Consider the following 13,832-nt stretch of genomic DNA (forward strand, 5'->3'; position numbering starts at 1 on the left):
CTTTTTTAGGGTCAGTTTGTAGTTATGAGTGTATGTACTAATTTGAAAATTTTCATTCAGCGTTAGAAGGAAATTAGCTGCTGATCAGAATCAAGCTTTAACATTTAAAGATCCATTTGTTTGAAAGGCTGAGTGCTGAAGAGAAGGCAGGGTTCTAAATCACACCTTACGTGGGATGCTGGCATTGCTAACAGGGTATACCCTGCTGTGCTGTAACACTAGTCCCCTAATTTGTGGCATACAAAGTTGACAAAAGTTTTGTGCTGTGAACAATGTCCTTTGTTACACTGTTAACCACAAATTCGTTATAAAAAGAAGCAGCTCAGAAATTTGCTTAATACTCAGCAGATCCAAGAATGTTCCTGATTTTAGCATTGCTATGTTTCAAACTCATGTAGCAACAGTGATAGCTCAAGTGAAGATTTTCTGAATAAGACTGTCTGTTAATTAGAAATGAATTGAATATTCTTTCTATATGAAAGCTTACATTCCTGAACATGTTTAAATTTGATCGTGGTCTGCATCATTTAAAGAAGAGTCTGTTGTTTTAAGTTGTTTTAACATATTTTTTTCTATTATTTTCTGGGGTTTTTTTTGTTGTTGTTGTTGTTGTTGTTCCTTAAGTATAAAATTTTGAGCTCTGTAACAGGAAAGATTTGATCCTTGGTTTGGAAGAGGGAAGAATCCCTATTTTGTCACCTAAATCCTTAATTAAAAGAGCTGATCGGGGAGCTAGAGTTTTATATTCAAATCGGCTTCCACCACTCCATTGCTGTGTAACATTGATCACATCTAAATTTCTCTATACCTCTATGTGACCATTGGTGCGGGATTCAGTTATCCAGCCACCCAAATCTCCTGAGCTTCACGACGCATCTGACGCTATCATGGATGCTAGGGTAGTCTAGTGACCACGATGGACAAGATTGCCTGCTACTAAAGGATATTGAAAACATAAGAAATGTGTTGCACAGCGTCCTTTCTCATATTGTGAGCGTTTTAAAAAATCGATTTAAGTATTTATGTAAATCAGAGAGTGAATGGGTGAATTGGAGAAAGAGAGAGAATATCTTCCATCCAATGGCTCACTCCCCATGGCGGCCTTATTGGGGTTGATCCAGCCCACAGTCAGGAGCCCAGAAGTCACCCAGGGGCTTCAGGGACCCATGGACTGGAGTCACCTTCTGTTGCTTTCCTAAGCCAGCTACCAGGGATCCGGCCACTTGCAACTCCAGGCTTAAGTTGGCTGCTCTACTTCCAGCCCAGTTCCCTACTAACGGCCTTGTAAAGCAGAGAATGGCCCAGGTGCTTGGGCAGCGCCTCTTGATGGGAGACTCTGATGGAGCACCTGGTTTCAGCCGGCCAAGCCTCGATTGCTGAGGGACGTGAACTTATGGGTGGAAGAACCCTCTTTCTCTCTCTCTGCAAATCTGCCTCTGAAATAGATCAGTGGATAAATTAAGAGAAAAAGAAGGAAAAGGTTGACTAGGCAAAACGTGTCATTTAGCATGTGAGGCTGGCATCTCAAGTGGCAAATTAGCTTCATGTGTCATCACACTAAATTTCAAATTGTTTATAACATTAAAGAATTCAGAAACTAGATTCAGAGCATACCATATCAGTAATATGTGCTCCTGATGTTACTTTGCTTTGGCCAAGACTCAGGTTTTGTAGCTAAGATGAAGATTTCTAAAATTTACGGAATGAGGGATCCTGCGTTCACGGACGAAGTGGTGGAAAAGAACTCTTCATGGATTTCAGGTTTGGGAGGATCAGTAATCACACACATGCACCTTAATTTCAGAAATATTGTATATATTTATATAGAACGTACATTTATATAATTTAAGTATTATAACATATATTTTTGTTTATACATTTATGTATTTCATGTAGCTGAAATTTCTGAGCATTGCAAAGTATTGAAATTACTTTCATGCCTTTCTACTACAAAGCAGAGAAAAGAAACTTGAAAAAACATGAACTTTAGATTTATTTACAATTACAAATGGTATTCTCTGCTGAGTTTTGGCAAAACTCAAGGAAAGGCAATATGTTCTATGTAAGTACTTCATTTCTGGAAGCTTTGCCTCATCGAAACCCACATGCTTCTGAAGGTATGCCAGTTTCTGTTTGTGTCAGGCATTGTAGTTTATCAGCTGAAGTACAGACTCCGTGAAATCCTATGGGAATAGTATAGTTCACTCCAGTGTGGTCCTCCTCAGTGTTTGCGGATGACACTGCTCTTAACAGATCTTTGTCCTTTGCAGTAGGTGGGGCCGTACATATTGTCTTTTTGGTCTTAAAAGGTGACATCTCTGTTTCCATAAAATACAGGGGACAGACTTGATTCTTTCACATACTTAGAAACTACCGTTTCCTTTGGCTGCTTTTGTAGGTGGCTCCAGGTTGGACCCTGCGGGCTCCTTCGTCCCCTCCAATACCAAACAGGCTCTGTCCAACATGCTGCAGAGGCGCTCCGGCGCCGTGATGCAGCCGCCCTCCCTGCACACCATCACTTCGCAGCAGCAGCTCCTACAGATGAAACTCCTGCAGCAGCAACAGCGCCTCCTCAGGCAAGCGCAGACTCGGCCTTTCCAACAGGTTGGTGCCGGCCCAACAGTGGAGCCCTCTGCACTCCCTTAGGGCCCACAGGTGTATCCCTGGGAACGTGTGTGGGTGCCTAACTACCTTCTCTCCTTTGTCGTATGCTGAGGTCATTGATCGGATAAGTACTTGGACAGTCTTAGGTTTACTAGGCGTTTGTCTCAGAACAGGACAGGATGCACCTGACTGCAGTCGCTGGGGATGAACCCTCCCCCCCGACCTTCTTTTGTGCTCAGCTGAACTTCGGAACACTGTGTTTTAGCTCTATCTTCGAGTATTATTTGAATCCTGATGTTTCTTCAGTTTTGTTCTGTAACATTCTTGACTGCTCTTCCCGCATTTACTTACACAGTCTGTGGCAAACAAAAAGTACATTACAAACACATTCAATTTAGTGCTTGATTCATAGTTTTTCCATTTTTATGTCTCATTATCTGGTTTTCTTTTTAGGCACCAATTGTTTAATAAAACATCAGTGAAATGCAGTCCTTAAGATAGACTCATGAAACCTACGAATCTGTACAAATATAATAAAAAGAGGCTGTGACTTCTTTTTCTAGTCTCTGTACACTTGTTTGTATTTCCCATGTTTTTTTTTTTCCCCTCATGCACCTGCCCTACTTTAATGATGCTAATGAACTATTAAGCACAGATCATTTCATGTTGAAAAAAGATGGGGAAAGATTGATTCCAACTTTGTTAAAGATATTTCCTCTGGTCATGTTCTTACACCTGATAGGAATTTCTTTACCTGTTTCAGGACTAGTAATGTGACTTTTGGGTTTTTTGTTTGTGTCTTGTTTTTTATTGTGGTTGGTTTTGTTGTTGTTGTTGTTGTTCTACTTTAGAGAAAAGTAAAGAACTAGGCCTGAATATCCCAAGCCCTATTTTAAACATTCCAAATTCCCAAGCTGTTTTTTATTTGTTTGTGTGTGCCATATGTCATGCCATGTGGAAAATTCTATGCCAGGAAGCTTTGTTCAATGCACACAACTTGAGAAATACCGAGTAATACTGCCTTCGGGCCATAAGAATAAAGCATGTGTGAAAAATAAGTGGCTACTGCATTCACACTTGGGTTCCATCCGTATATGCTTATATTCTAAAATCAGAAGAATTTCTGAAATCTGAAATACTTATGTTCTCACATATTTGGATAATGAATATTCAACCTATAAAAATGTTCCCAGAGCCCGACATGGTAGCCTAGCAGTTAAAAAGTCCTCACCTTGAATGTGTCGGGATACCATATGGATATGAGTTCTAATCCTGGCAGCCCCACTTCCCATCCAGCTCCTGCCTGTAGCCTGGGAAAGCAGTCAAAGATGGCTCAAAGCTTTGGGACCCTGTGCCTTCATGGGAGACCTGGGAAGAGGCTCCTGGCTCCTGGATTCAGATTGCCTGAGCTTCGGCCATTGCTGCCACTTGGGGAGTGAATCATAGGATGAAGGATCTTCCTCTGTGCTTCTCCTCCTCTCTGTTTATCTTTACAATTAAAAAAAAAAATGCTCCCTGTCCTTATAATTTCCTTACTCTAGAAGCATGTTTTCCTAAGTATAACAAATGTCAAGTTTCCATTCACTCATCTTCAAAACTCTTCTTGGAGTTTTAGGAGACACTTTGTTAGCCGTGTTAACCTGCTGCTTGCCACGTTTTGTTATGACATTGTACATTGAGCTTTGTGATACATTTTTTATCGTGTTGTCCACTGAGCACACAGTAGAATGTATGAGCTGTTTATTCTCAATTGAATGAATGAATGTATGAGTTGAGTAGCTTTGGGAAGCCCAGCCTAGCCTGGGTCCTCAGCCATCTGATATCCATCCATTCACTTCTGCTGGTGCCTGGGTAAGCCCTGCTCTGGGCTGTTCTCCAACCCAGTTGGTACAGAAGTGACATCACATCCTAGCGTGGGAAGGTGCCTTAGACCTAACAGAGTCCCCCTAGCCACTGTTCACATGTGGAAAAGAAACTGGGAAAGGCAGAAAGCATCTAGCTGGAGACGAGAGGTCAGGGACTCCAGAGCACAACTGTCAAAACGCTCTCATTCCATTGCAGAGGCTGGAGGTGAGCCGCAGGCAAGACCGTCTTAGTAGTGTCCAAATCACACAGGATATTGTTAATCATTTCTAATCAAATGGTTTGATGTTGTGATTGCTCGTAGTGCTGAGCGTGTGTTCTTTCAACTCTAGCTCATGTGGGCATGTCCCAAAGATGTTTTATTTAGGCCGCTTGCTTCCACTCTTCTTAGTGCAGTCTTCATCCAGGACAGTAATTATGACCAATGTCCATCCGTGGCCTCACTGTCCCTGATTTAGACGGGACTCGGCGTAGTGGTGAGGCTGTGTCTGTGTAGCACAAAGACTCGTGCCTGTTGGAGCTTACTTGGTTGTGTGCGTGTGAAATGATTCAGTGCAAGCCATTCAGTCCCTTGAACAGTGCTCAGGACAGTGGCTGGCTCATAGTAAGTACTCAGAAAATGTTAGCAGCTGTCCTTACTGTTGATGTCTTCGTTTTGTGGATTTATTTCCAAAGGAATTATTGCCTCTAAAAGTAATTTTTACTTTGGTAAATATGCTAAGCACTAAAAGGGAATAAAAGCACATCCAATGCTTTACTTGTGTAACTATATTAATAGTCTCTAAGAAGATTGTTAAATAGCTCTCATCTGTACAGAGACCACCAGAATAGCCATCTTGGTTTCTTAGTATATTTCCATGATCTAAAATTTGTTTTGCAAACTTCATTGCACCTCATACTAATTTCGCTGTTGAAAATATTACTTTTAGAAAGACACTCATAATCCGAGGACTAATGCCGGTATAGATTCTTCGCAGTACCAATGCTTGGTGCTGCTGCTTGTGTCCTTGTGGCAGCAGGAGCCTCCTGCCCCAGCCCCACTGTCGGTCATCTAGGGGAGAGGCTCTCTGGGGAAGTCTCATTTGGACCCAGGGAAATGACCTTATGTCCTGATTTGTACTGTGGCTTTATCTGGATTTCTGCCCTTCAACGCACAGAGTCACTTTTTCTTCGTAATAACCCTAGACAACTTATGAATCCTAAGAATGAGAAACTGAGTGAGATACGTTTTAACAGTGATGTTGGCTATAGGCTACAGGTAGTGACTCCTAAGGCTCTTGGTATGGTGAGGTGGAAGGTCTCTGACTGAGGATACAAGTGGTGTCACCCAGTCACAGCTGCTTAGTAACTCAGATGAGGCCATCAACCCCATTCCAGTTCACAGTTGTGACCTATGCCTAGTTCTAGGGGTGTGGTAGTGCCTTAGAATGCATTTTCTTGCTCCTCCTCCCCCTTTTATTGCTATATTTCAAGAATACAGACAAGCATAGACCATAGCGTTACACCTACTTGACACTGTTTTTATTGGAGTCGTGGTCTGCATTGTCAGCTGTAGATCATTTTTGACTGCAGGAATGGATGAGGATCCCTAGGTTCCATTTCCCTGAACCCCTTCCTTCCCATAAAGAAGTAATCACTATGATGAATGCAGTGTTTTTCTTTCCTAGGAAATTTTTTTTATACTTTTACTGCATATTTTTACATCCACCAACATAAGCATTATGCATTATTACTTTTCAGATTCACACCTTTAGTTAAACGATCTCATGTATGTATTACATTGTTTTGCAACTTGAGTTTTTGTGGCTAATTTTTAAATTACACCCACTTGGTGACCAATAAATATAATAGCTCCTGTAGGATGCTGTTGCCTACAGCCATTCATGTATTGTTTATCCATCCTTCTGTTTCTGCTCACCTAACAAAACTACAGTGCGCATTCTTTCGCTTTTCTGCTGCACATGTCCGGGATTTTAGAGGGTGTCTCTGAAAATGGAAATGCTAATTTCATTTCAAAAGTGGTGGCAGTTCCTGCTCTACGTTCCTTTCGCACGTCCTCAGTAATCCTTGATATTGTCAGACTTTATTTTTCCCTCTCAGAGCAGGTAAACAGACATTGTATTGTGGCATTTTAATCTGTATCCTGATCACTGGTGAGTTGTAGCATTACTTGTTCTTCATGTTTTTCTTCCTCTGGAAGTTTAAATTTCATGATCATATAAATTAAGCATATTTAAGTATTATTTGTTAAATGTTGACCAAGCATTCTTGTTGAAACCTCTTGCGTTTGGATAATGTTTAGGGCAGTTACTCTGAGAGTACAATTTACGTTAATCCAAAATACCAAGATATGAATTTAGGAGGAGAAAAAACAATCACTGAGCTGATAAAATATGTCCTGTCCCAAGACCTGTTATTTTGTCTCAAAGATAGAAAACACGTCGCAGCAAGTGGGTGATTTGCTTATGACTGAGTATCTAGTATTTCTCTGTTTACTTGGATCATGAGAAAAGTACTGATTTCATTTGCTGCAAATATGATTAGGCAAATGGGAGGATACTTCAAACAGCAGAAGAGGGAAAGTGGAAGTATATTGGTGCCCCCAAATTTTTCAAAAGCCACGAATAATTTTTCCCTCAGATATATTTTCAGGAGTTTTTTGAGAATTCCACGTACCCAGGATTTAAAAAAAAAAATACTAATAAATTTGCAATTTGATTTTTGACAAACTTTTTAAAGAACCCTTGTAAAATAACCCAGGACATATCTTGGTATTTATGAAAGGGGACAGAATATAAGGCCGAATTAAGGGCGTGCCACCAAAGGGAGAGTGGTCGTTGGATCTAAAGACCAGTGCATGGTGCCGGTGTATTATGGATCTGTACCCAGGGGATGAGAACTCTTTGCTGTCTTACATTTTTGACAACTGTCTCTTATGCTTTCTAAGCATTAGTATTCCAAAATACATTGGAAGGGTCAAAGATCCATTGTTCCCTTTCCTGCTCTGGAACTGCCTGAGCTCTGGGAGATATTTAGTACTTCATTTATTATTTTCTCTTCAATTGTGATTATAAATGATAAAACAGGGAAACCAATCGCCCGGGGAAAAAAACAGTCTCCCCAAACATTCTATCAGCTCTTTCTCTGAATCAGCGTCCCTATTAGTGGGTAAATAATAGGGGGAATAAAAGTGTTTCTCTGCCGTAGCTGATCAAATAAATATGTGGTTAGCCTGGTGATGCGTTTTCACTTGTATTTCTTGGGTGTGGAACTATCTTTAATTTTGTCCCCAACAATGTATGACCTACTGACTCATTCACTTCATGTTTAATCTGTGCAATGCAACCCCAATGTCCTTGGCTGGCTGGAAGCTGAGGAGCAGACCTGTCCCACGTTGCTCACTTCGGGGTCTAGCATCCCTTAGTGGTAGCACACGTCTCTGTCTGCTGTGTGTCTGACTTCTTTAATGTTGCCACGTGACTTGTATGCTATGCTCTCCTGCTTTATGAATATTACCGTATTATCCATCGGTGTCCCTGTCAGCAGTGAAGTCGTTTGTCCTATGGAGTGGTACAAACTCTTTAGGACCTGGATTTTCTAGTCTCGTCTCCCCGAGACATTATTTTGAAGTGGAATATGTCATGTGTATTTTAGCTACTCACATCATATTGTCTGCCGTTTTCTTGCTGTCCCCTTTCTGTAGGACTTCTGTAACTCTGCTGTCCCCCTTCTGGAAGACTTTGACAACATAATGGTAACACCCCTGCTGTCATTCCTCTTTTGTTGTTTCAGTTAATTTTTTGTAGCATCCCCCCTTTGAACATCCAAATGACAAGCGAGTTTTTCTTCTATAGCTGGGTAATAATGAGTGTCTTCATTTCACTGTTACTCACTTGGCTCATGTTTGAGACTGAAACAGAATCATGAATGCGTTAACCATATTCGATGTGATGGAATTCATTTCTACAAGTTGCCCCTTTTGATCGCCTCATACTTTACTTTTCATCCTTCACATGTATGATGCAGAAATCAGTAACTGTTCATGGCCTGGGCTTGGGAGTGTAGACCAGTTCATGCATCTTCTTTGAACCCATCTGTTCCTGAGCTTCTGCTTTTTTCCGTGGTAATTCACATCATTAGTGGAGGAATGCATGGCATGCAAACCCTGAGGCCAGTGCAAGATAATGAAAACTGCGGTTATGAAACATATCCTTCTCATCGCATCCCACTCACTGGCTCTTCCCAGATTCTTAACAGAACGCGTCATCTCTGTTTTTCTTTCCAGTGTGGAGAGATTTTTTTTTTTCTTTTTTGAGCATAGGACTGGTGCATGCATATCGTAAGATTGCATCTCTACTGCTTTGCCTGGGCTAGCTAAGAATGCATGTTTTGCATTGAATTACTTATAGGTTCTGTATCAGGTAGCCCACCCACAACATAAACCCAAGAAGCGTTACAATAAAAAAGAGCACAGCTCTCAGCTGTGAATGTAAGTCAACTTGTTTCACTGCTGTTTTAATGAGAAACATTCTTACGCATTGCTGAAACTATCCTTAATTGTGTATGTCAACTTTGAAAAATATGTAGGTCAGTAAATACTTCTCCATGGATAATTTCTCCAGTAGTTCCGTTTGAAAACTTTCCCAACAAGTTTCAGTTTTTCTTAACACGTTGTGGTGTGCAGACAGCAGGTGAGGCTTTTATTTATTTCGAAATTGAATTAAACTTCCAACTTTAGAATTATTTTGCAGATAGCCAATTTGGTAGTGCATTTATTGTTCAGATGATAATGTAACTCCAAAACAAAATAATTCACATTAATCATGCGTCTATGAAAAAAGCAGTGACACATACACAAGATGCTTTGTTTAGTGTATATTTTTAAAGTCAAATGAAGATTTTTGTCAATTTAGATTAGGTTAATGAAAATACGTATATGCTTTTTTTGTCATTGTTGTTCCTCATAATTGCCCCCCTTTATTCAAATTTAATGGGTTTATATTGAACCATTTGTTATATTCATACTTCCTGGGCAGGCTGGTAGGTAAAGATTCTGTATTGTTTAAGGATGAATCGGTGTTTTCTTCTGGCAGTTAGTGTTACTGTATCGCAGCTGAACCGTTCAATTGAAACCTTTATAAAAGATGAAGCTCAACTGGTGGAGAGGGTCCCTCACAACGATGCAGTTTTCTGTATATCTGATGTCTGCATTCAGAACAGGCCAGAACGCTGTGAGGAGCTTGGGCCGTTTTAGCCTGGAGCACATCACTCAGTAATTTCCCAACTAGGAGTCATAAATAAAAGCTCTTTTAGCTGGATGAGTCAGAACATTATCCTCTGGTTTTTATTGTATGCCTATTATTATTTCTTGCAAACCAGTGTTCTGAGAATCAGAGTCGCAACTCTGGTTTTCCAGTTACGACTTGCTTCTCTGCCTATGAACCCGCAACACCATGGATGGGTTCCTAGATGAAGATTTAAACAAAGCATTACTGCTACATGGAGTGGCTAAAAGGTTGCAGATTCTGAACTGCCCGCTCACTGCTAATGGGGGTACAGCCAGTTGACCCACAGCATGGTTGCCAAAGAGAAACACAATAAGAGCCCGAGGAATGAAACTGTGTTTGAGGATGATCTATCAGAAAAAATTCAGCATACTAAATGCATTAGTTTCAAATTATGCAAGAGGCTTTGAGTCAGTATCTCTGATGCCCAGGCACTTCTCCAATCTGATTAAAAACGTAGCAATAAAACAGAGAATTATTTTTATAACAACTGGGAACATTACAATATTGAGTGTCACAGCTTCTTTAGAATTTTTTTGGTATTGAACAAATTGCAGCCGACTTCTTTTTGTAGATGCAAGCCTGAAGCAAAGTGCATTAAGGCAGAATAGACACGGTGTGTAGGAATTTAGATAGCCATGTGTACATGGAATTGTGTAATTGGTGCAAGCACTCCCTCGACGCCTGCAGGTAAGGTATTTGAGCTGAAAGAGTCACCCAGGAACACGAGTGTCTATGTCCATCTTAGACACAAATACTCCATCAAAAAACTTGCTTCTTGGCCTCCCATTTCACACATGCGCAGAGGATTCATGTTCCTCCTTATTCTTTCCTATAAACAGAAAAGGCACAGGGAGAAACTGAGTTAACTCTTCAGATACTAATGTAGGCCAAAAGATGAAAGCTTTAGAATGATAAATGTTAAGCACATTTTTTTTTCCAGATGTGTTTATTTTTATTTGAAAGGCAGAATTTGCAGAGAGAGAAATGGAGCGAGAGAGAGAGGTCTTTGATTGACTGGTTCACTCTCAGATGGCCACAACGGCCAGAGCTGAACTGATCCAAAGCCTGGAGCCAGGAGCTTCTTCTGGGTCTTCCACATGGGTGCACAGACCCAAAAACTTGAGACATCCTCTGCTGCTTTCCAAGGCCATAAGCCCTCTGCTGGATCAGAGGAGGAGCAGCTCAGACACGAACCGGCACCCATATGGGATGCTGGCACAACAGGTTGGAGAATTAGCCTGATGGACTAAAAACAAATTCCATTAGGATTTCAAACTAATGGATTAGGCTGAAAGTAAGGGGCAGTGGGAAGTACTTGGTAAGATAAATCTTAAGAACATACATTTACTTAGTACCTATTAAGTGCCAGACACTCTGCCAGCTTTTCAGGGTACTCAAAACCTTTGCTTGCTTATTTTTCCTCAAGAAATTGAACAATTTCTTCAAATTAGTATAATGCATTCCTGGCATTTTTCTGAGGAAACCACAGAAAACTTGGGATCCATTTCAATCTAATGGAGGAGACTAAGTTGTGTCTTTCAGAACAAGGGGTGAAAAGTTGTGTGCAGAAAACTTAAGGGAGGCATCCCAGTGCAGGTGTTGGTGACCCTTCAAGGGAGAAACGGCACAGTGTATTGTTTCCTAAGGAATATGTTGGGGGAAATTGCAGTTGGGGAAGAACAGAGCATGCTCATACATATAGAGTCCATTTGTACACACCCATGGATTGTGTGCAGCTTAGGGCATTACAGCTAGGTTTCAATCTGTTTGAATTCCTTCTTCCTGCTGCTTTTAACTGTGTTTCCTCAAATATTGGTTAGATTTGTGATTTTTTTTTCTTAAAGTAAAACAATTTTTAGTTTATATTTTTAAACCTCTATGATCTCAACTAATAATTGTTAATGGAGAAGTGTTACCTGGTAACTGAAATACACACTTTATTACTATTCTAGTTTCCTATCACTCCCCCCAGTGTTAATCATGGGAAAGGCTCGGGATGAGATCTGTCTTGTCTGCACACAGCTGTCCTGTACAGACCCCATCCCATTCCCCTGGAAGGTGAAACGGAGCCTGGGCGTTCTGGATGACCTGTGGATTGGAACATTCTAACATAGAATTAATTTGCTTTTATTTTCTGGGCAAATCATACATCTGTTTGTACCCACAAAGAGCAACCATGGATATTCTCCTGTTGGTTTCCTACTGGGTGGTTTTAATAGGCACCCCATGAGCATTCAAATATTTTTTATTGTGACTGTGGCATATGGCATTAATGAAAAGTACCTTGACTGTGGAGTCCAATTCACCAGGGTGAATCTGGTCGTGGACTGCTGGGGTGCCTCGGTCTTGTGTAGGTTGCCCGGCCTGCTAAGCCAATTGGATGCTTTAAATCTGGCGTTTTCTTTGTGAGGAATCACAGAGATTATGCTCTTTCTCTGAATCTTTGTGAGAATTCTGGTAGCTAATAGATGATTATTATTATTTTTAAAATCATTCATTTGAGAGGCAGCGTCAGAGAGAAAAGGAGAGATGCAGATATTCCATCTGCTGGTTGACTCCTCACATGGCCACACTGGCCAGGGCTGGACCAGACCAATGCGAGGAGTCAGGATACACGAGCTTCTGTAGAGTTTCCCACGTGGGTGGCAGGGACCCGAGCTCTCAGTTTATCTTTTCACTGCATTCCTAGGGAACTGGAGCAGGCTTGAAAGGACTCGAAACTTGTATCATAGGCTCTTAACAGTCATCAGTATTCTTTCTTAAGCTAAATTTTATTCCTCTCTCCCTGCTGGAAATACCTATACCATTTTCCAAGCACATTAAGATGGTTTTATGGATCCATAATTAAGCAGCTTTTAAGATGAGAATACCTGCTGAAAGATGATAGTATAATACTCACAGTAATCCTAATTTTTCCTAAGTCATGACTCTTGAGAAAAGCCCAGGGGTGGTAGGAAGCTGGGCCCCTTTATACGGTTGTCACTATGAGCTTGCACGAAATATCTTACACCACCAAAGCATAAAACTCACATACAGCTGTCTTTAGGAATGTATTTATTTTCCTAAGGCTGAAACAATTATTTACACTGGCAAACAAGTATAAGTAGGCTTTATTTGTTTTACGCTATGTTAGAGCTCTTTCTGAACAAAATTATTTATTGGTTATTGTAATTATTAGAGCAGGCACCAAATTTATCCCTTCGATATATGGCTCAATTGGCAATGTTAAGGTCATTGTGAGGAAAATTTTTTAAAAACCCTGACATTTTTGTATGCCATTTGTTCATGCTACCACCTTTATTACGGGCACGGGATGGTGCACTCTGTGGTTCCAGATTTCATACTTGGAAACTCATAGCATTTCACCCTGGAGGAGCATTCCCAGTACTCCGGAGTATGCTGGGAGACCTCCGGGAAGCACTGTTTCTGAGCAGGTGTTTGATGGCTTAAGCTTGTCTTTGTGTCTGTGTGGTCACGGGAAACACTCAGTTCTCTGAGAAGGAAAATGCAACAGTCTAAACATACATAGGACCTTGGTGAGAAAAAGGGTTGGGTACAATTTGAATGTATACAACAGTTGACACTCGCTGGCACGGGTTGTTGGGGTGAATGACCAGAAGCTCAACCCTTGCCATTAGGATCACACGTTTCCTTTGCCTTTGTTTTCCAGGGCCAGCCCGGGGACCAGGCTGCTCTCTTTGCTGCACAAGCACGGCCCGCCCTTCAACTCCCGCAGTATCCAGGGCTGCAGCAAACACAGGTACCCACGCATGGCTTGTTGTTGATCCTGTGAAACAGAGTCCAAGGACGTGAGGCTTTAGGACAAGTCCTTGCAGTAACGAGGATGCTCTAAAGAAACCCAGGATCAAGGCATTGAGCCCCTCAGCCTCACTCCATTCATGCTGCCTGACAGTCCATCACACATTCCTCTGACCTCCAAGTGCAAGGCGTTCAACTACCTTGAAATGTCATGCGTTGAGCATTTGAAGAGCAAGCGTTGTTCAATTAGCGTTCTGTGCAGTGCGTTGTATGTAGTTGTCCAACAGAATCTTAGGGTTATTTAAGGTGTCAAGATTG

General features: G+C 41.2%; 1 protein-coding gene across 1 annotated transcript in view; it reads left to right on the forward strand.

The window, feature by feature from the left end:
* Positions 1–13,832, forward strand: part of MED12L (mediator complex subunit 12L) — a 302,774-nt gene that overhangs the window by 270,704 nt on the left and 18,238 nt on the right. The window contains exons 38-39 of the mRNA XM_040974792.1: positions 2,399–2,604; positions 13,426–13,515. Coding sequence (XP_040830726.1) covers positions 2,399–2,604; positions 13,426–13,515 — 296 coding nt within the window. The remainder of the gene's footprint in view (positions 1–2,398; positions 2,605–13,425; positions 13,516–13,832) is intronic.

The sequence above is a fragment of the Ochotona curzoniae genome, unplaced genomic scaffold (genome assembly GCF_017591425.1).
Source record: "Ochotona curzoniae isolate NIBS_2020 unplaced genomic scaffold, NIBS_Ocur_1.0 contig_2599, whole genome shotgun sequence".
In the NCBI taxonomy this organism is placed as follows: domain Eukaryota; kingdom Metazoa; phylum Chordata; class Mammalia; order Lagomorpha; family Ochotonidae; genus Ochotona; species Ochotona curzoniae.